The sequence below is a fragment of the Hesperophylax consimilis genome, chromosome 13, assembly GCF_061612785.1.
Source record: "Hesperophylax consimilis isolate HC1 chromosome 13, BYU_Hcon_1.0, whole genome shotgun sequence".
In the NCBI taxonomy this organism is placed as follows: Eukaryota; Metazoa; Arthropoda; class Insecta; order Trichoptera; family Limnephilidae; genus Hesperophylax; species Hesperophylax consimilis.
The window spans coordinates 1,851,130-1,876,088 of NC_142848.1; the positions used below are offsets into that span (position 1 = coordinate 1,851,130).

At 34.3% G+C, this 24,959-nt stretch overlaps 1 protein-coding gene across 1 annotated transcript in view; it reads left to right on the plus strand.

Annotated features, from left to right (window-relative positions):
* Trpm (transient receptor potential cation channel, subfamily M) overlaps positions 1-24,959 on the plus strand; it is a 611,727-nt gene that overhangs the window by 32,237 nt on the left and 554,531 nt on the right. The window contains exon 3 of the mRNA XM_089638723.1: positions 18,715-18,786. Within this exon, the coding sequence (XP_089494849.1) occupies positions 18,715-18,786 (72 nt within the window). The remainder of the gene's footprint in view (positions 1-18,714; positions 18,787-24,959) is intronic.

A 24,959-nucleotide genomic window follows, 5' to 3' on the forward strand; every position in this document is an offset into this window, starting at 1 on the left:
AAATTTATTACACTTTGTCCTGTACGTACTTTCATAGTAAGTTGAGTACTTATTTTGTACTCTTGTTATTATATGCAATTATTGAACTCTTTTGTACTACATAACCCTCTATGAGAACTTGTATTGTGCTTATATTGTTCATATCATCAGCTTATTACGTTATGTACTATACGTTGTGTAATAAAAGCCTTCAAAGCGTGAATAAATAAATAAATTATCAAATTCAAATGGTATAGTGATAACGATGTCAGGGCAAGTGTGATAGACAGAGCACCCGATAAATGGGCTCGAACCAAAATGAATTAATTTATAAGTCAGTTATGACATTGGTTTCCATTAAAATCTACATGGAAAGCATTTCTAGTGTGTATTATCTATTCGGTGGTATAAGCACAAAGCAAAATCTAGGCTCTAACAAAAGCAGTAACTAAAGTTTGCATTATCTACGTCGTTAATGAAATTTTACCAAAGTTTGTAGTTTATACGGCTTTATATTTTCCCGTTGTATTGACGTACCTACAGACTTAATAGTATCGTATCATCTCGGCGTACCCTTTGTAGATACGGTAGATACTTTATATATTAAATTTGCCCGAATGTATGAAGTGTCAATTTAAAAAAATAACTTTTCCACAGATATTCATAAAACTAATAGTAATCTAGAACACTACACTCGGGCTGGTAACACTCGTAACCAGCCCGAGTGTAGTGGTCCAGATTACTATGAGACAACTACACTCGGGCTGGTAACACTCGTAACCAGCCCGAGTGTAGTGGTCCAGATTACTATGAGACAACTACACTCGGGCTGGTAACACTCGTAACCAGCCCGAGTGTAGTGGTCTAGATTACTATGAGACAACTACACTCGGGCTGGTAACACTCGTAACCAGCCCGAGTGTAGTGGTCCAGATTACTATGAGGCAACTACACTCGGGCTGGTAACACTCGTAAAAATTTTATTTAAAAAAAATCAGAAAGATATACGTGCTGAAAAAACGGTTACGTGAAAAATACTTTTTGTACTGATCCATTTTTTCTCTGATTCTATACTAATTTTTTGTTGTTAATTACTTTATTTACTATGTATTATTTATTTACTTTGTATTATTTATTTACTTTGTATTATTTACTTACTAAATATTATTTATTTGCCATGTATTATTTTTTTTTTGATTGATCTTTACGATTCAAAATAATTTATGAAATATAAGATCGTAAGTTTTTATTTATTAAGAACCTGTTTACAAACTGCTATAACTACTAGCAGTTTAGCGTGACTTCATTGTAATTATGAAATATTTATATTAAAAAATAAGATTGGGTTATTTCATACTCTCGTCAAATATCGCAGGATAATTACTCAAACTAGGTAGCTTCGAAATCATCTTATTGGAGTTACCTAGCATGTATGCCAAAAATATAGGTGTTTATGGCATACATGGGCGTATCTTCATGTATGCCGCAAGTAATTTGCGTGCACGGATAAAAATGAGTATTGCTGATCCGGTTAAAAAAGAGACTGCAGGCCGTTTCTTGTTAAACTTTTAGTACATTCCTATTATATCGGAACAGGTCATATATCATACATCTGCATTTGCCCTGATAAATATATAATGACAAAATGCGAAAATGTTATGATTTTTATGAACACGTCTTCCGACATCGCGATAGTATATTCCTTTTTTACTAAAAGTTTGACAAGAAACCTATCATTTCATTCGTTAAGGTTCTGCAGTCCCGTTTTTAACCTGATAACGAATAATCTGAAGAGATCCTTAATAAATTAGCAATTTTTATATCAGTAAGTTTTCTCCGGGTGGTTTAGTGAATATACAAGTCTTCATCTTATTCCATTTCCTCCCGCCAGATAACTTCACCTAATAATAATTGAGATTCCATGAAACCACTTTAAAATGTAGGTTTTCGCTTTTGATACTGGTCAAGAATTCCTAGGTATTCTCACAATATTCCAGCCCTTTAGGATGCTATATGAAATACGACACGCGCTTGATTTAGGCAGCTGTTGATCCGCTGATTCACGAATAACCGGTAAACACTTCTCTTATCACATCACAGATCAATCATGTTCCCGATCCACTCACTGCACAAAATGGAAATTAGATAATCAGTCAAGCCCTAAATACAGACATAACCCAATAATGGACCGTTGTGCTGAAGTTTAACCCTTTCAGACCTGAATTAAGACTGGCAGTGGTAAAACATATTTGATTAGCCGAAGTTACAGCCGACTAGTTCCTCTAGTTCTGCTAGTTCCTCGGAGTATCATCCATTGAAATCCTTCTTTCGTATGGTAGGGGTTCAGACCTCATCAATCCTGCTGGGGAATGAATGCACCGGGCATTCTTTGACCACATGTTCGGTTGTCGTCACCGCATCGCATTCACACATCGCTGACTCTTTCAGTCCCCACGTGAGCACAGCGGCTGTGGGAGGACCTTATTCCATCGATGGCGGACCAGCGTTTACGAGGCAGTGAGAATCCAGGCGGTCTCTCAGTAGGGTCGTGCACGAGATGAGCATTTCTCACGTTGGCCGATTGCCATTCAAGTTTCCTTCTGGAGTGAGGTAATCGGAGGGGCAACTCTACTTCCATACATGGGGGCCTCAGCACGGGTAAACAACCCAGTGAGGCCAACATTACTAAATTGAAATATGAAATATTGTAAAAAAAATGTATCAACAATAAAAAAATAAAAAAAATAAATACAGGAGGGTTTTCGGGACTTTAAAGCGGCATACAGAGTGAGAGATGATATCACCGTGCAAAGATATTGCGCTTTTTGCTTCGCCTTGTATTCCTTCAGTCAGTATCCATGAGATAACAAAGACAGCAGTCCCAACTAACGCCCGTGCTATAAAGATTCCATTGCGTTTGTTAATTTTTCTAACTGATCAATTTCATGGTTATCTGGAATCCTAGAAGTCAACAGATTGTATTCAAATTGGCGACGTCAGTTGTCGTTCACAGAAAGACTTATCGATACTTACAAATTATGTGAATTCCGTACAACTTTCCTTCCTAACCATCTGTCATAAGCTTTTAGGACTATAGCTCACCCTATTGAGGTATGTTGTGAGGTTGAAGGTAGTCGGGAGGGGAAGGAAACGGGAATGAGGTAGAATATGAGGGGGAATATCTGGATATTCAGGTCTGCTCACCATACACGGCTAAAGCTGTTTCAAGCAACCTTTCATATCTGAAAAACATTTTTTCACCATATTGATGTTGAGAGTATTTTCCACTCTGGAACGTGCCGCTAATACACTAAGTAGATATAAATTTGTTTTTTTAATTTAAGAATTGTGAAACACAAATTAATTACAAAAAAATACTTGCCTACGCCGCGACCTCCAGATTGCTAATGTGGAGCCAACGGAAATAATAGTTATATTATTATTACTGCCACAGACCAAATATTCAACATATTTGACGGACTAGATATACGCGAAATACATATAAAAACACCACTAAACCACATTTTTGACAAAAATAACAAATCACAAAAAAAATTTTAACTACCGTTAATATACCACTTAGACAAGCGTAAAAAAACCTTAAAAATTCCGACCGTAAATACAAGCTTTGGAGAAATACACCACAAATACCAGGCAATAAAAGCATTCAACAGTCTTTCACTAGAAATAAAAATAATTCAAAATTCGAAAAAATAAGGGAAACAAAAATAATTCAGATTATTAAAATTTGGATTAAACAACAAAAGGCAATATTACAAAAAAAATACAACGTAAAATGATAAAAACATTTTTACGTAATAAACAATCAATATAATAAACACCCGCACCTCATAATATTTGCCGATTTCTTTTTCATCTCGCATTTATTATTGTATTTTATTTCAATGTATATTATTACATATTAATTTTTATTTAATTGTATAACGTGGACCTTAGCACGGGTAAAGCACCCAGTGAGGGCCAAATTATCAAATAATGTTTTGAATATGTAAAGTTATTTTATCAAATAAAAATAAATGTTCCGTCATTTTTAACGATCTCTATTTTCAATTCTGTTAATTGAAAATAGACAGAATTGAATAACTTTACATATTCAAAACATTATTTTGAATATGTGAAGTTATTTAATATTAATATAACATGTCTATTGATTAATATCACTTGTATAGTTATTTAATATTACTATACATGGTATAATTAATGATTAATTTCCATTTGGGCCAGTCAAAAACAAAAAATGGAAATTATTTAAATTCTACTTAATATAACATGTATAAATTTCGAAAGTTATTCAAATAAATAGAATTTAAATAATTTTCTTTTGAGCTTTTGGTTGGCCCTGCCAATTCCATATCGTTGAGTTATCAGAACATTAATAGCTATTAAATATCAGATCATCTGATAAGATATTTATTATACGATCACTTCACAATGTCAACAGCGATAATGTCCAGTACGCCGCTTAACTAAGAAACGTGGATAAGTATTGAAGCCTTGCCTCGAAAAGGATCTAACTAAAAATAATATTATTGAGAAAAATTAACAAAACTAATGGGTACGGTGTTTACACATCCTATTACCGTTTTAAACCAAATATTTTTCTTTTGTTTGACAAGATGACGTTTTTGGTTGCATTTTTTTTTTAAATAATTGCATAAAAAAACTGAAAACGTGGAAAGGGGATCTGTGTACATTCTCATAGAAACCCTTTCCACTGTACCTTCATAAGTTTGTTAATAAAACAGTGTTACACATTGAAAGATATTTATTTTAAAACTGGATTAATACTAGGTAAGTTTTTAGATTCTCACGGCCAAAAGCATTTTTGTTGTTTGTTTTTGGGGTGTTATGCCGTGTTGCTCCGAATCTTGCTGAAGATCCGAAGATGTGACACATCTTCGGATCTACCGGATCTGCCCTGATGATGGACACTGCAACGCTGTCCGAAACGTCGGCTAAAGAAGGAGTTAGCGCAACACGGCATAACACCCCAAAAACAAACAACAAAAATGGATTAATACTATATTAGTAATTTAAATCTACACAGTAAATATGGATATTTATGTTGTGCTTCAAATATGGTAGCTAGCAAGTGTCTTAAATCTATTATATTCTAAGGCTTAAGTGCTAAGCCCTCTGATATCACATGCCAATCATATACCAAAGGAAGGTCATGAGGAATGATATGTTCCATTTATGGGTGTTTAGTCCAGCCCTGTTCAATGGAACCTGGCTGTCCTGGCTGCAATCCAGGCTTGAGGAATGTTATGACACGGCTGAACGCTGACACTTACGACTGCTATACACCATCATTTTTTTCATTACGATCCCCAAATCGTGACCCACACGAAAATCTTTCGCTTTAAACGATCATTATTTTCATACGAATAGTTGCCATTAGAGAAGAAATAATATTTTGAGACCGTACTAAATTGTCAAAAAATGGCAACACTTTGAACACATTCATGAAATCATCTGTCACTCTCATTTGCGAGCTTTGTCACGTGCTTTGTCATTACCCAATTGATTTTTTTTTGTCTACCCGTTCGTCTTTGAACCTTTGTCATAAGGATTTTTATAGGTACCTATGCCTTGGCAAAATTGCCTACCTGATCAACGTATCTTGATCGGTTCGCTATTTGTATAATATATGAGGTGGAACTACCAAAACACAGCAGCTCAGATGCCAAAGCAACAGCTCTCACAACCCTGTCTCCATAAATAAACCATTCATCCTGTTTCTATCCTTTAATTAAAAGGTATGCTACAATATCAAGTTAACACACATAGATATTCTTTATTCTATGAGTTAACTGTACCTACGTAAAGTATTCGTGTATTATTTCCTCAAAACAAAATGTCAAATCATCAAACATACACGCGAATTTACAATATCTAACGGTAATACACATTCACTACATATGAAAGTTAATCCTTAAACTTTTTACAAATATAAAATGCAACATTTTCACGATATATCAACACGTAAAACAATGAGAGATGGCAGAAACAAAATGCCAATTATCAAACAAACATACACGCGAAATTCACAATACCTAACAGTAATACACATTCACAATCAGTAATAAATAGATATTGTAGTCTTTATACTATTATTTTAAATATAAAACTGAATAAACATTTTCACGTAATATAGTTACGTAAAACAGTGGCAGACGTCAAATAATGTCCGCCATCTTAAAATGTACGAAAATCGGTAGTACCAACACACGTCTCTCACGGTACTAAATACCCAAAACACTTTTTTCATCCCGGTTAGACAAACTAGATAAAAAAAAGTGTCAGTTAAAGGGGCCATTAGATTCGTTTTCAACTAACATGTATTTATCGGGCTTATTTTGTTAAAGGGGCCATTAGATTCGTTTTCAACTAACATGTATTTATCGGGCTTATTTTGTTAAAGGGGCCATTAGATTCGTTTTCAACTAACATGTATTTATCGGGCTTATTTTGTTAAAGGGGCCATTAGATTCGTTTTCAACTAACATGTATTTATCGGGCTTATTTTGTTAAAGGGGCCATTAGATTCGTTTTCAACTAACATGTATTTATCGGGCTTATTTTGTTAAAGGGGCCATTAGATTCGTTTTCAACTACTAACATGTATTTATCGGGCTTATTTTGACGTGTTTCCTATTTCGGGTTAAACACTATTCATCGGCATCCTTTAATGTTTCACATTTGTTGTCTTTCCATTAAAAAAACGTTTCGTTAGCGTTTTTTCGCAAAATTCATCCGGCTTTGTAAAACCCACTACAAACGCTATCGGCGTCGCCATCTTGGATGGCGTTAAATCCGTATTCCACGATAGGAAACATATTGCTAACTAAAACTGTCCATAGATGGCAGTAGCATAAAATATCGAGTTTCTAAATCGTTTTCCATTTTTATCTCCTATTCGACAAAACGACAGATAGATCCCTTTTTTTTTTTTTTTATTTGTTTTTGGGGTATTATGCCGTGTTGCGCTAACTCCTTCTTTAGCCAACGTTTCGGACAGCATTGCAGTGTCCATCATCAGGGCAGATGTCTTATTTGAGGTTGTGTTAAAATGTGAGCTTAAGTATGAGGTTGTGATACCGTGTTGCCAGCTCCAACCCTCTGAGCTAACATTAACGTATCATTTTTTATTTAAAGTGGTTTTCTTCGTTTAGCTCTGGTGTATCCGTCAATTACCGGATACCAAGAACTATTAAGCTTAGCTCCATCGTCTCTATTAATGTTTACGGGATTTTTATGAATTTCAATGGCCTCCGTAATCAGCCGTGCTCTATAAGTTTTCGGTCTCCCCAGGATTTCAGGAACAAATCCAAAGTAATGCCCGGTGTCAATCAAATGCTCGGCAATTGCCGATTTGTTAGGGTGGCCGAGTTTACAAGCTCTGAAGTGTTCTGAAATTCTTTTGGAGATAGTCCGCTCTGTCTGGCCTACATAGACCTTGTCACATCCGGAACAGCTGAGTTTATACACTCCATCTGTTTCCAGAGGAAACTTAGTCTTTGCAGACCTCAGTAAGTCCTGTATCTTTGTTGTTGTTCCGAAGACAGTCTTGATATTTTCCTTTCTCAAAAGCCTGGCAATTTTGTCTGTCACATTGTGCACATAAGGCAGGAAGGCACAGCCTTTCGACTCTTGTTCAACTCTGTCTTTGTTTGGTGCAGATTTGGCTCTTATGATTTGCCTTGTCTGACTTGCTGGGTAGCCGTTACGCTCCAGTGCATCGGTCAGCTTCGTAAGTTCCGCTCCGATTTTATGTTCTTCGCATATTCTGGTCGCTCGGGTCACCAATGTATGGATAAGTCCTCTCTTCTGCGCTGGGTGGTGGTGCGAATCAGCGTGTAAGTACCGATTTGTATGGGTTGGTTTCCTATATACAGTATGCCCTAGGCTACCATCGTGTTTCCGCATCACCTCCACATCTAGAAAGGGCAGGATTTTATCTTCGTTTTCCAGTTCCATTGTGAATTTAATTTTGCTGTGGAGAGAATTAAGATGGTCCAGGAATTCGTTTAGTTTCTCCGTTCCATGAGGCCAAATGGCGAAGACATCGTCGACGTAGCGCCACCATACTTTAGGGACAGCCGAAGCTGTGTCGAGTGCCACTTCTTCAAACTTCTCCATAAAAAAGTTGGCCAGTACTGGCGATAACGGACTGCCCATCGCAACTCCCTCCAATTGCTCAAATAGTTCACCCTGAAACGCAAAGTATCCCGTTTTGAGGCAGTGTTCAAAAAGTTTGCAAATGTCTTCCTCATATATCTCCCTGAGCATTGTCATGGAGTCTTCTAGAGGCACATTTGTGAAAAGTGACACGACGTCAAAGCTGACCAGAATATCTCCTTCCTCAGTCTTAACTTTCTTGAGCTTACTTATCAGATCTGTTGAATCCTTAATCCACGATTCAGTTTTACCAGTTTGCATCTGCAGTAATCTTGAGAGGTATTGGGAAAGTTTGTATGTAGGAGCGCCAATAGCGCTGACAATCGGTCTCATTGGGATTTCCTTTTTATGTATTTTTGGGAGACCATAGAGGGCAGGAGTTCTAGAGGCTTTTACAAAAAGCTTAGACCAATCCTCTTTCCTGATGCTAGAAGCTTTCACTAGTTCCCTTGTCTTTATGTCAATTTTGTTGGTGGGGTTGTTTTTAATCTTCTTATAGGTGCCTGAATCGCACAAGAGGTCTTCCATCTTCTTTGTGTAGTCTGCCGTATTAATCACGACAGTGGCATTTCCTTTATCGGCTGGCAGAACCAAGATTTCCTCATTGGCGCGTAATTCTTTTAGGGCCGTAAACTCTCCTTTAGTGATATTGGGGCGGGGTATTTCAGCCCTTTTCAAAATATGGCAAGTCTCTTGCCGGATGTCCTCTGCTTGCACCTCTGACATTTTGTGTACTTTCATCATTGTATGTAGTGCAGTCTCTCTAGAAGACTCCATGACAATGCTCAGGGAGATATATGAGGAAGACATTTGCAAACTTTTTGAACACTGCCTCAAAACGGGATACTTTGCGTTTCAGGGTGAACTATTTGAGCAATTGGAGGGAGTTGCGATGGGCAGTCCGTTATCGCCAGTACTGGCCAACTTTTTTATGGAGAAGTTTGAAGAAGTGGCACTCGACACAGCTTCGGCTGTCCCTAAAGTATGGTGGCGCTACGTCGACGATGTCTTCGCCATTTGGCCTCATGGAACGGAGAAACTAAACGAATTCCTGGACCATCTTAATTCTCTCCACAGCAAAATTAAATTCACAATGGAACTGGAAAACGAAGATAAAATCCTGCCCTTTCTAGATGTGGAGGTGATGCGGAAACACGATGGTAGCCTAGGGCATACTGTATATAGGAAACCAACCCATACAAATCGGTACTTACACGCTGATTCGCACCACCACCCAGCGCAGAAGAGAGGACTTATCCATACATTGGTGACCCGAGCGACCAGAATATGCGAAGAACATAAAATCGGAGCGGAACTTACGAAGCTGACCGATGCACTGGAGCGTAACGGCTACCCAGCAAGTCAGACAAGGCAAATCATAAGAGCCAAATCTGCACCAAACAAAGACAGAGTTGAACAAGAGTCGAAAGGCTGTGCCTTCCTGCCTTATGTGCACAATGTGACAGACAAAATTGCCAGGCTTTTGAGAAAGGAAAATATCAAGACTGTCTTCGGAACAACAACAAAGATACAGGACTTACTGAGGTCTGCAAAGACTAAGTTTCCTCTGGAAACAGATGGAGTGTATAAACTCAGCTGTTCCGGATGTGACAAGGTCTATGTAGGCCAGACAGAGCGGACTATCTCCAAAAGAATTTCAGAACACTTCAGAGCTTGTAAACTCGGCCACCCTAACAAATCGGCAATTGCCGAGCATTTGATTGACACCGGGCATTACTTTGGATTTGTTCCTGAAATCCTGGGGAGACCGAAAACTTATAGAGCACGGCTGATTACGGAGGCCATTGAAATTCATAAAAATCCCGTAAACATTAATAGAGACGATGGAGCTAAGCTTAATAGTTCTTGGTATCCGGTAATTGACGGATACACCAGAGCTAAACGAAGAAAACCACTTTAAATAAAAAATGATACGTTAATGTTAGCTCAGAGGGTTGGAGCTGGCAACACGGTATCACAACCTCATACTTAAGCTCACATTTTAACACAACCTCAAATAAGACATCTGCCCTGATGATGGACACTGCAATGCTGTCCGAAACGTTGGCTAAAGAAGGAGTTAGCGCAACACGGCATAATACCCCAAAAACAAATAACAAAAATACTTTTGGCCGTGAAAATCTTAAATCATATTAGATAGATCCCTTTTCGAGGCGAGGGATCAATTCCATATTAAAGCCCGTTCTAACATGCACAGTGATTTTATCTAAAGATCAACTTTGTAACCAATTAATTTAATCCGTTTGATCTCAATAATTATCCTCGAGTAGTCTAGTAATCTGAATTATTTACTGAGACAGCTTGATAGCCATATCGATCACTGAACAGCTAATATCTACAAGTGTGATCTATACCGTTTTGATAGAAAACTGATGTCGCCAATTATTTTCATAAGAACTTTGAATCAGGACCCTGACAGGTAAATTTATTGTCAACTCAAAATAGATACATGAAATATGAACACGTTTTTAGACCCCTTTATTATATGCTAGCTGAAGGCCCGGTGTTGTTCGGGACTTACACAAGGTTTTTAGAAATTTGACAAAAATTTTGAAGTAAGTCGAAATCATATTCAGTTTCAGTGTTTCATAAGAGTATAAAATTCAAAATTAAAAAAAAATATATATTGCACAAAAAGAGTACAAAGGGTATAGCTTATAGGTTACATCCTATTTCTTCCAGCTAACCCAACAAATACACATTATATTACATAACCCAACAATTACATGTTAACAAATGCATGTAAAATAAAAAATAAAATAAAAAACAGAGGTATTAATTAATAATTAATTAATATTATTAATTAACATTTATATATTATTATAAATGTCCACTTTAGGCCCCGTAGTAAGCGTTAAAATATGGTTTAAAAGGGAGATATGGAAATACAAATGTTAGAGGGAGCGCGCTAATATTAAAAAACGATAATAATTAAGCGAAAGTGGTGAAAATATTTTATTAAACACGACTCAATTGAAATACAGCAAAAATCTCTTGACAAAAGCTTTAGTTGCATTTAAAGATAAACTGTCATTTTTTCATGCTTATAACATAGTAAATAAGAGAACAAAACGTGTTTTTACTAATTTTCGGAGCTTAATTATCATAATACTTCAAAAATCGAGGTTTAAGTTAAGTACCATAATTAGCTTCATAATTTAATCGTTTGCCTTACATTACCTACCTCACTAGGTGTAGGAATGAGCAATAAATATTTCAGTGAAAATTTAAATGTTATGGAGAAGAATTTATATTTTAGGTAGTGTATAAAATATGACGAAAACAATACATTTTTGACTTACTGTAAATGTTTAAAACATGATTACGTTAAGAAATATAATATATGATAAAAGTGATAATACAGGACAGAACAGCGATGCATAAAGTATAACATGTTCTCTTTAATAGCGTTTTCAATTTCCTTATGATCTTTTTCATTTGTCATTCTAAGATGATTTTGTTGAAGGAATATCATATAAGTTATTACTATGGTCTACAGTGGAAGTTTGTTAGTGGTAGTCCATGAGGCGCTATGTGGTTTCTTTGAGCAAAGGTTGTAAACAAACAATTCAAATATTAAAATCGCCCCCCCAAAACACTTTCAACTCACCCCACAAGCGATTTTAATTGCCCAGGTTAGGAATCACCGATTTAAAGCTTAGGTGTACGACGATGCTGCCGTCGTGTCGTGTAAATAATATATTTTAAATAAATGTTTTGAAAGTGCCAGAGATAATTTCACTAAAACCTCAACAAAGCAATCATCTCGCAAAGTGCAATAATTTCAACAAACATCTCACCTGCTGTGTCTTCCCACAGTGATATCCCGAGTTGTTATTACACCGTGCAATTGAGAATTAAGGGATGAATCCTCCCCCGTGTAATCCAGTCTGCATTCTTTGTGTCCTGCCGAGGGGTCAATGCACCCGGTGTTGACGACCCCTCGCCCTTGCCTTGCATTCCTGCATCACCCTATTGTTAGTGCTCTCAGTTTACATTGCATTCTGGGTACAACACCTGGTAAAGAAATACAAGAAGGGGTGTCAGTTTTCAAGTATTTTAAAACAAGTGATTGTCAAACTGTTGTTTTTTATGTTATATTTTTTAACTAACGTAAATATGTTTATTTAGGTGTCAATATTGATTTCTTTTTCAAGTGAGATATACAAATAAACAAAGTTTATTCACGACTAAGATCTATTGTAAGCAGATTGTATAAACTAAATTTTTTTGTTCCAATCGGCACACTTCGAATAATTTATTTATCTCTATCTGAATCTGAAGGAATAACAGCTTAGGGATTTTTCCTGTAAAACTAATATTGACCATGTGCAAAATTCATTCGTTAAATTATTAGCTGAAAAAAATTTATACAAAGAAAGGCATTATATTCCATACTTCTAAGAGTCTCAAAATTCTTTCAGTGAGAGGAATTCCGCTGCACAAAATTATATTTCAGCCCATAAATAACCCCTTATATATAAACAGGCTAGAACGCAATCATAATACTCGTTTTAACTTTAATGAAGGACTTATTGTGCCTAAGCATATAAATAAATATGGACAAAGAACGTTAAACTATATGATTCCCAGTTGTTTTAATATGTTACCTGCAGAAATTAAAAACTGTTCACAAAACAACCAATTGGTGAACTTACTGAAGACTTGGCGCACTGAAATAATTAATTTGTATTAGCTTGCAATGATATATTATTAAAGACTTTTAAAATTGTTATTTATGTTTTTCATAAATTTTCTTTTGCTATATTTCTGTAAAATTTTTAGTTTTTTTGTTTTATACATATAATTGTAAAAATGTAACTGTAAACTCACTATAATAAGATTTATAATGAAAGAAACCGTTCGACAAACTGCTAAAAAGCAGTTTATCGGGACTTTTTACCTTATATTTGTAAAGTGTATAGTAAAAAAATAAAATAAAAAAACTAAAAAATGCAATGCCGACATTCTTAATGTTCACTCATTATAACAGTAGAACATATACAGGGTGTATCGGCACGTACCCGACAAACTTTAACCAGCTATTCCTTAGCACATTTGGAGTAAAAAATGTTATGGGCACTTTGCTGTCCGGTAACATTTTTTTTCCATTAAAAACAAAAAAATAAATAAAAAATAATTTTATTTATTTTTTGTTTTTACAATAGTGAATGGTGGAAGAATTCGGAGAAAGAGAAGGACGCACAATAACGCACAAAGATGGGATTCATTTCATGCCAGTATAATTCGCACGGGTGGATTATTTAACACAGCATTCGAATGGGGTCAAATTAAAATACAGGTTTATTTTTATTTTTTATCTATTTTATTTGAGTTCTCTGCTCGAACGCATCTTAAAGAAATACGCCACTTGTACACAGTTATTTAGAAATATAAATAGTAAACACCAGAAAATATAATTAAAATTGTAATTTTAATAACCATCACCTTTGCCATAGGTCACGCCAAGCGGCTCGCTACAGTAGGGGTGCAGAGGTTTATTCAGATTTTGCGGATGAATCTGTCACCAATTGCGTGGACCCCCGCACAGAATCTAAAATATGACATAGGGCCTGACTGAAATTATTTTCCACAGGGCCTCCTGTAATGTAAAAAAAACTTAAACAAATCTTGAATTGTGTTGCATTAGGGTGCAAATTATATGGCATTTAAAAAATCTTTTACATCTTAATATGATGTGTTTTTAAAGAAAGTTTTTTTTGGGTTTTCTATCTTCTTCAAAATTGCGTGGTTGTTTCGCATTTAGTTTACGGTTGTTCAATTTAATTTAATTTTAAAAATATCACGTTTGAAATCTACCTCATGTAACCTAAGAATCCCAATTAAATATCATCGATAGATATGAAGAATCATTAACGTTACAAGCTAAAAATAAATAAGGGTAGAAAGCCTGGATGTGGGTATTTTATCAGTTAGCTACCCGAGAAGGAGATGATCTGCGGTTGGGGCTCCCTTCTGGGTAAGGGTATTCCTCTGGCTCGGGTGGGCCCTTTGGGTTTGAACGCATCAAAATAAGACTTGGGACTTTACCTTTTTCTTGCTCCAAGTATATCGGCGTCCAGGGCGCTGTTTTTAGCAGTTGCATAGTTCTGTATTATAAACTTGGTTATTTTTTTCCACACAAGTATTTTGAATCTGTCGTATAAGTATTTTCGGTCTGTGATTTTTACCATTTCTTTAATTCATATTTACTATGTACATATATCGTTTTTATTTTGCCTATGTCACAAATTTGAAAACTTACAAGAAAGTTTTTAAAATGCACTGTACTTTTATTTTTTAGTAAATCTACTTGTATTAAGAAGTGCATAGTGGTTGACAGCGGTGTGCATTGAATTGAATATTTTAAAAATACCGACCATCTTCCGCTGATTGTGGCTAAATAAATAAATGTGTATACAAGTTCCTTACCAAATTCATTGAAAAAAACATACATTTTGATTCGCATTTCTTTTTATTGTTATTTTTTCTTAGAGTAGACACACGTGTCCAGCCATTATGAAATACACGCCACTGGTGGTTGATCAATGCTAGATTTTTCGCGGGTCATTGAAATATTTCGACTGTATTATTTTTTATCATATTTGACAGTAAAACTGTAATATTATATTCTGTTGAATTTTCAGAATAACAGAAGGGTATGTAGTAGACGATGTTTGGCGGTCCGTCCTATCTGCCACGGCGTAGTGGTTAGTTATTCACTTTGAGAATATTATATTCTGTTGTCTTTTCAGAATAACAGAAGGGATGTATAAAACGGTGAATGAATGTGATTGACTGTAGTTAGTCACATATATTGCATTACCAAAAATATGCCTCAAAAATATTATCAAAACTATTTGTATGAAAAAGCTGTCTAGAAAGATTCCAACGGATTCAAACATAAACTTTGAAACTCAAATTAGTTCTAAATATATTTAGAATTAAATATACATATATATTTTCACCTCTTGATTTTGATTTTTAAAGTGAAACCACATTAATTTGAGTTTTAAAGTATACATATATTTCATTCTAAATTAATGTGGTTTCACTTTAACAATAAAAATCAAGAGGTTCTGCACAATAAAGACTTAATCTTTGATTGTTAATAATCAGTCGCGCTTTTGGGTGAAGTAGAGTGCTAATATTACAAAAATTGCATTATTGATATTGTAGTCAAAAACGTCTTCTTTTTTCCGAAATTATGTTTTTTGTATTAAATATCAGGATATTATCTATCTCAGGAAATCCGTGCGGCGCACGGCCGAACTACAATTTCCTGAAAATCTGAATACAAAAAATCGCATTTTCATAAACATAAAATATCGTTTTGGACCAAAAAAACATCAATAATGTAGAATTTTTCAAACTTATCACTCACAATCACAAGTCACGAGCCGCCACTGATTATGATGATATATCTACAGTTGTTAAAATAGCTACTGCTGGCGATACTGTATAATGAAATCCGGTGGAAACTATAAATTCTCAGTGCATGTTGAGTTCAACGAAGCGACGTTAAGTTTAGATTTAGTAAGCAATTTAAAATGAGTAGCGTCTAACGTAGTTACGGTGCATATTGAAAACATGATGAAACTTTTTATCGCCACCTTAAAACTAACATATTTAGACTTTTAAAAAGGTGAAATATTGAGGAAAATATATCCATGTTCTCGTAGTGGGAAATTACGTCTGCGTCCAAAACTTTACAAATAATATTTACCGTGTGGAGAATAAATTTTTCTGTAAGATTAAGGTGAGGTCCTCAAATACGAAATTTTATTTAAAATTTAATTTCTATGAAATACTATTATAGATAGTAAACTTGCTGCATGTACTAGAGTGGTAGATGTATATGCAAAACTTATAATAAGACTTAGGTTAAATTGGTATTGATTGAAAAGATGTGATAGTACAGCCTTCTTGTACCTATGTTCCGTGCAGTCAAATAATAATAATAATAATAATAATAAATTCTTTATTCCAGGATGTGGGGAGGTTAGTGCAATCCCACACATCCCATAGATGAGATAAGTACAAATAATATTTACATAGAGTAACATAAATAAAAAGAGATTAAAAAATTAAAAATTAAATTAAGTTAAAGCAGAGAAGCACGGGAATCCAACGGATCTAAGATTGTGGGAGCAAGTATCTTTCTCCAATGGTCTTCAATGCTCGATCCTGAAGTCAATAGACCAGCTATATCTGCGTATCTTTTACTAACTTCATGTGATCTAAGTACATACAAGTGAGTATTTGAAATGCTTAGTCCTGGTATTGTAGAATTTAAGCAAAGGTAGGTACATGAAATTCAATGACGTTCAGTAAATCAGGGCTGTCTATACTATCATTCACAATTTTGAACATAAATATTAAGTCGTATACAGGGTGTATCGGCACGTACCCGACAAACTTTAACCAGCTATTCCTTATCACATTTGGAGTAAAAAATGTTATGGGCACTTTGCTGTCCGGTAACATTTTTTTTTTTAAATTTACCATTCATATTTTCACCACATGTCACCACTGTTTTATCCTTTGTCACAGTTTGACAACCCATCTGGCAATATTTTATTCGAGTTTCGTTGAATAATATACGTACGTACCTACATTGGCGCGCTTTTACAATCACAACGAAATGGCATGGCACCATTCGTCTCATTTTTAACTATTTTTATTTAGTGTGTATGAAAGAGCGAAGACGCTTTTTGACACACTTGCTAATAACAGCTGTTGAACACGAGAAACAATGCCAATGACAGTGACGGCGTGTGGATTTTTTTATAATTTTTTGTTTTTAATTGTAAAAAAATGTTACCGGACAGCAAAGTGCCCATAGCATCTTTTACTCAAAATGTGCTAAGGAAAAGCTGGTTAAGGTTTGTTGGGTACGTGCCGATACACCCTGTATAAGAGAGTTTTGATAAATTTAATTCTTTCATCAATTTCATATCGCTTATGCTTTCAATGGTTCTTGTTCTTGGTGGCCAGATCTGAAAAGCCAGGTTTTTCCATCTCCTTCCCCTCCCCATACTCTACAGCATCACAGTATATCCCAAAGATATGGGATGCCATAGTCTCGCTGGCTCTGGTAAGCAGGGTGCAGTTGGGACGCTTACATATAATATGAATCTGTCGTAGTAAGGTCTATTTTTATTATTAGGTAGCTAACTCCTTTCTTGTTAGATGTTGGACTAGTATATTTTTAAAAATTAAATAATAATGTTACTTGTAGTTTATTCTGTATACATTTCTATAGTTTACATCTCAGTACATTGATATAATATTGTAATGTAAACAACACAATACACAGCTGTTCGTAACTACTAACAATTGTTCTATGAAAGTGAATTCACTTTTTTTCAGCGCAGCATTTTTTGTTTTTTAGGTGAACTCTCCCGAACCATTTTACTATTTTCAATGGAACTGAATATTCGGATAGGTTAACCTGCTTATTAAACATATTTAAATGCATCGTTTGTTCTGCTCGGTAATACTGTGTTATGTTATTGTACGTAAAGTGAATCAGGCGAAAACCGATTGTCACCCATAAAAGAATGTTGGTCAACTAAAAATAACAGCTGTTATTGTAAATATGTCTTGTCAATGCTTAACTGAAGAATATTATCTAATTTTAAGACAACATTCATAAACTCGATGTATTGATCTCATTTAACTGAACAGGTTCTTTATTTCTAGAATGTTTAATGGTTATAACGCAATAATATATTTCTTTGGAGTAAATACCTCAAATTAATAAGACGTCGTTTTGATTCGTTTTTATTTTATTGATTTCGTTTGGTGCAATAAGTTTATTTTTTTTAGATTATTTTAATATGTTTTAGCAGTGAAAACAACGTGCACCAATCTTTTGTGATATACCAAATTGTTTTTTTATTTTTATTTTTTTTTACTTGCCATTTTTACGGTTCTAATTATTATGTTTCATAACTATTTGTTTTTTAGGGGTCAACGTCAATTTACAAATGATAAAATATCGATTCGATTGATTCTTGTTTGTTGTTGTTTTTGGTTTTTACTTGTGAGGTTCGTGGTGCATATCCAACGCCTACTCTTTGACATTATCCCTTTTTTCAGTGCACGGCGTACAGAATCTTCCCTTTTCAACAGTGAATGTTTTATTACTATTTTTCTAGGAGTCAACACATCGAATCCCATAATAATGATAATGGGTCCATTTGTCTTGTTCTTGATTTTTAAATTATTATTATTTTTTTGGCGCCGGACGTGCAGACTGCCCTCTTCAACAATATATTGTTTTAATCCTTTGGGGTTTCTTTAAGAGTCAAAAAGTCTTATCCCATACTTATAATTATGGGTTAAATTGATGTGTTCTTAAATGTTGTTGTTTTTGATTTTCACTTTCGCTTTTCAGATTCTGTCAAAGATTAAGTCAAAGCAACGAATCCCATAAAAATGTTAATGTGTCAGGTTCATTTGTTCCTGTTTTTTTTTGATTTTGACTTTATCCTTTTTGCGGCGCAGGGTGTGCAGGCGGGCCTGCGGCGAGTGGGGCTGGCGATGCTGTCCCTGTCGCTGCCGACGGACAACCACAGAGTAGGTGCCAATCTACCAATACTGAGTCGCCAATCTATCGCCTCGGATGAGTAGCCGCCGCTAGCTTGCTCCCCATCCCTACCTACCTTTCCGAATGCTCCCCTAGGGGGCGCCGTGATTTTTTTTTTAATTTTCCAGAAATAAAATATTCCCACAGATTTGAGCTGAATTGCTATTACTTTTAAATATATATACTAAATTTATATATTTATTTAATCAACCCAATTACCAAAGTGGGATAAACAAAATAAAAAAATCGTTCTTAAATATTTGGAATTTAATTTCAAACTGTTTATAATTTTGAACATGTTTTTAGCAAAATCAGAGAAAGTCACGGCATACCCTGTCCCCTAGCCAACCGACACAGAACGATTCAAGATTCCAAAGAGAAACCCAATCAAATATAACCCGGGCTAAGCAACCACGTTATGAATAATGAAGGCCTCTGGACCGCACGCGTTTGGAGTTCTTTGGCAAACAATAATGGGGCTGACAGATTACGATATACGCATCATGGCTTGGACTATTTCAGCATATCGCTCGCCATTCAATCCCGATTGGAATGTATCGCGAGCGATATGCTGAATTAGGCCAAACCACGAGAATATAGCGCGCTGATAGCGTGGTCTTTCACACGCCTTAAAGTTGTTTACCAGGCCGATTTATATTGTACGAAAGATCATAAACACAGCGGAAAAGAATTTGTGAAATTCTATTTAATTATTGATAATACACTATTTCATTTCTTGAGAGTGTTTGAAGGTATGAAAACAGGGAATTTATTTAAATAACCTGTAGTGTTTGTCTGATAGAAGTTGTTAAGGCGGGTCTCCAGCGATAATATTACAACAAACATTTAACCAAATATTTGTGCAAACATAAAACATTGCGGTAGGGCTACAATGTTTTTGTTTTCCTTGGAAGATGAAAACATGGCCCCGACCCAATGTTTTTATTTATTTTCAATTTCTTGAAAATGTTTGGTTACTTCTACATATTTGCACTAATTTCAAAAACATAACAAAAAAACTGGATGTCAGCCCGTTACGAGATGTTCAATCTAATATAAAATGTATATATATATGTTATACATGAATTTAAAATAGACGATTTCATGGGTAACCAATAACGTGATACTAGAATTTGACAAAAATTAAAAATCTTTAGGTCTCGTTTTCTTAAAATCAACTTTGATGGGCTTAGTTAAATTTTGGGTCTAGTTTCCTTTTGTGTTTCCTGCTGTTGTTGTATCTCGGTGTTGAATTTGTTGGGTTATTTCTCAGGATCGTGAACTGTGTATTGTATTATATCCATTGTTATTCATTGTCGGTGTTGTCTCCATTACACCGTCACTTTCAAACAAACGCATTTCAAAACATCGACCAATAACAATCTGTCAATCTCCATCTGATTTTTGTAATCTTTTAGAACTCATTCAATACACAAACATGTTCATTTCATTTTCCATTAACGACCGAATGTTTTCTCATTACCATTACTCTTCTTCAAATTTTATAATTTTTCACAAATTAAAAATAAAACTCCTTTTCTTGCCTCTTAGAAATATACCCATAATATTATTGCTCTGCCCATATTTTATCCCATCTATATATTACGATAGAGTCATTTCCTCTCTAAGGTAATTGCATTCACTTTTATTATTTTTACTGCACGTTTTTCTATTATTTTTTGTATTATAACTCTTGACTTCCGTTGCATGTTTTATTTCCCCGTTAAAATCCTTCAACTTGTTTATTATTTACATTTCTGAGGCTTTGAATTGGCTCTACAAATACTGGTCTAGTTTATTTTATATCATCATAATATAATTTGAAACCTGTTATAACTTTTCTTTCTTCAATCGTTAATTATAACAACGTTTTGCTTTATGGAAATTCTGGTTAATTTCTTAATATTTAATTAATCTTGTTTCTTGTTACATACGAGTATCATTTAGATATTTTTTGCATTAATTACTTAGATCTCTTAGTTTATCATTACACTGCTTCCCAATTCACGATCACACTGACATCTCACAAGAAAACGCATAATCGATCTTCCAGAGTTCCTGATTTTGTCATCGTTACTAACTAATCATTTTTTTCACCATCGGAACGTCTAACGATGCTGTGTGCCGACTGGAGAGTTCTACGTTGCCTAGCAAACCAAAGCATGACATGTTGGTGTCGTATAAAATATTGAAGTTGTGGTTTTTGGATATTGGATTGATACGAATTTCTGTTTGCTGTTGTTGATTTGTTGACTCTGCTCATTGATTATGGTGTTTTTCATCGATTTCTATTATTGTATATTATTTTCAAACACTAATAAATTCAATGTGTTCTCACTTTTGTGCATTTGACTGTTGTTATACATATATATTGTGTATTTTTCTCCACAGCATAATACAATGACACTTTATTCTCAATATTATTTTATTAGGAAATTCGCTGTTTATTTTTGATGAGAGATTCCAATTTCATTGTCAACATTATAAATCAATAACTTACTCTCGTTTTTATAAATTTCTCACATTAGCACTATCCTTCCAAACCGCTAAACAAATAGAAAACGCACCTTAGAACATTTTATTAAACCTCGTGAAAAATAGTTTGTAGAATCGTTATGTTTCACAGTAGCCCCATTAGATACAGCTATATCATCAAAGGCCACAGTACTTAAGCTGCATTAGTTTGGTGCAATTTATCAAAACTCACGTTGAAGGTAATTAATCAAATGACGAATTAGCAAGCCGAATTATCAAAAGCAAAGCTTAACTAAAATTAGTACAATTATCCTTAGGTCGAAAAGCCGACTTTAAACTGTATTTATGTAATAATTAAAAATCAAATATTATAACATAATTTGCATGGAATGAGTGTAGCTTACTTTACTAATGAATGATGATGACTAATGAGGTTTTAATGATTTTAACTTGGGAATTGGGAATTTCATCGTAACTGTTTGTCTGCATGATGCCGGGTGAAATGTTCTGTTTTTTTATTGTAATATTGATTTTGTTTATTGATTATGACAATATTGTGTTTGTATCACGTTTTCAGAGATTTTTTTTGTCGAATATTCAACGTGTTTTATTACATCTATGTTTTTACGTCTAGTTTAATTTTTCCACAGTTTAAAAAATAAAGGGTAAAGGCATAAACTCTATTATGAAATATCTTGGTCTGAAATTTTTATACATTTTTGGAGAAGAACCTAATAATCCTGTTCATTGGCGTATAAAATGATTGTATAAAGTGTGTTCAGCAACCGTAAATCCAGGTGGATTTGAACGATTCTCAACTTAATGAAATTTTGTTTGAATTTCCATTACATCTAGGCATTTTTATGAATCCTCGTATTTCAGGATTTGCTTCAACCTTTTAAGACAATTTTTATGCATATTTTCTTGAAAGTATTTGTGAAGATAAATGGATTTCCCTCGCGTCGTAAATGAGATGAATTATAGAATAATTTACCTAACAATCGCTTGTCTGAAATATATTACGTATTGTACTTATGTTTGTAAGACGAAAGTAGGGGAGGAGAAGGAGATTACAAACGGAGAAAGGCGGCTGTCGAATAACGGAGATATTTCAAAACTCTATACATCATTGCAGAAATAAATTGTCTTGTCTTATTTTTGACAATACGGGGATATTTCAAAACTCTATACATCATTGTAGAAATAAATTATCTTGTCTTATTTTTGAAAATAACGGGGATATTTCATAATTCTATAGATCATTGCAGAAATAAATTGTCTTGTCTCATTTTTGACATTTATGGGGATATTTCAAAGCTCTACACATCATTGCAGAAAAAAAATTCTTGTCTTATTTTTGACAATAACGGCGGTATTTCAAAGCTCTATATATCATTACAGAAATAAATTGTCTTGTCTTAACACAGTTGTAAATTGTTTTGTCTTGTCAAAAGACAGCAACGAACATATTTCAAAGCTCAATACATCATTGCAGAAATATATTGTCTTGTCTTATTTTTGACAATAACGGGGATATTTCGAAACATCATTGCAGAAATAAATTGTCTCGTCTTATTTTTGACAGTAACGAGGATATTTCAAGGCTTCTACATCATTACAGAAATAAATTTCTGCAAGCTTATGAACATTCCAAAGACTTCGAAATTCCACACAGAAAAGCTTCCAGCGTTATTACTGCTCTGGAAAACAAATTGTGCTATTCATTTGAGGTTTTATTTATTTTGCAAGTCATTATATTATTCATTCAAAACTAAATAATAAACTCATTACTATAATACTCAATAATGTGATAAAGTTGTTGGATTTATGTGTCTTGTTAAATTAATATTATGTTACGTATTTAAAGCGACATCTTCAGTGAGTAAGAAATTCAACGACAATGGTGATTATTATTCTAGTACTGAAATGTCGCTGTAGGTGATACGATACTTCATAGATGTCGCGAGAGTTGAATAATTTTTGAGAGGTGAAATAGGCTATAGTATACTTAGGTATTATGTAAAAATTTACACGGCGCGCGGCCAATTTATGCAGGTGGAAATTTTGTCAGGAAAATTACGAAAAAAAAAATTTTATGATGTTTTCTTTACCTCTTATGATATTACTTTGGATAAAATATTCAGAAATTTGGACCCATAACGCTCTGCCGTGAATGGTAATCATAATAATATTCGGCCCCTCATGTGATGACGTCATCGTATATTTTTGTTGCAAAATTAATCCTTTTTCGATAATTTCAGATATTAATGACTGCGTACTGTTTGTTGTGTTTCATGACACGAGCTGCGAGCTTGAGCTTTTTAAATAAACTGTTACTTTTAAAACTAACCCACTTGCCGCCGTCCGATCGAGCTGATACTCGGAAGATAGGCTCGTTGTCGATGAAAATGCATTTTATTGGATGGCACACATACACACACGCGGACCTAAATGCATTCCTCTGAAATCTAATGATATTACAGAAGTAAATATACGAAAAACTGTCGATTCTCCCTTATTGACATTTGGCGAAGTTGGCAGAATTATCGACTCCAGTTCCTGGGTAGGAGGGTTCAATCGTCAGTCAAAACGATATATATTATTATTTTTTTATATTTTAAAGACAGTAGCTAAAAAAAACGTTGTGTATTTTGTGTTGATTTTTAATTACTTAATAAATTTCCAATTATCTGTTCGATTGGTTTTGACAGCCATTGAAAAGAAATAATTGTCACTATGTTCAGCACCGGCGTAAAATAATAATGCCCCTCTCCGAATAAAAAAAATATAATAGATATTGCTATTTTTATTGCAGTATTTCAATGTATTAAGCGTACCTACAAATATATATATATACCTATATGGTTCCACGATAACTCAATACAGTGACAATTCAACACACTTTTAAAAGTGGTATTAAGTCATTAGAAACTATGATTTTTAATTTTTTTAACCTAACCGAACCTAACCTAACCTACTTAACCCAGTTAATAAAGTTTTTACTCCATCACTTTCCATGACTTTATATAACTTTTTAAAGATGTGATGGATTATTATTGTGATGATTTATCCGGTCACCATATATATATACACGGTGCTTTTACATAACAACAGAGTTCTTATATATTACAAAGCAACAGTATAATTCTAGGTAAAAAGATGAAAAAATATTTTATTTAATCAAATTATCAAATAATAACTTTTAACATGAAATCGAACTCATTAACGACAATACACAATCACCTTACTTTATTCATGTTCCTACTATCAAGTCTTTAGAATGAACTTTGTAGTTTTTAGGTAAAAGCACGAAAGGCCAGATGAATCTAAGCAGCAAAGCTCTGCGAGCACGTTCTCAGCTCATAAAACGTTCCAGATGTAATGATAGCGACGCGTGACTATGAACCAAGCCAAAATAACGCCTGCTATTATTATTAATACGTGTAAGAAAGTTGCTTGAACACACTTATCAAGATCCCAGTCTTACCTACAAATTAACCCTAATTTTTGCACTTAGTTATAATTTGTAATAGACATATATAATATCTATAAAGCATTCAGATCAGAAGGTGTAAGAATTTTTTCGATGTAAATATAAATATCGTTGTTAAAACAATCAAATAAATAATCGAAAGGTTTGACAGGAATTCTTTCCTAAATTATGTGAAAGTTTGTTAAATGATTTTTT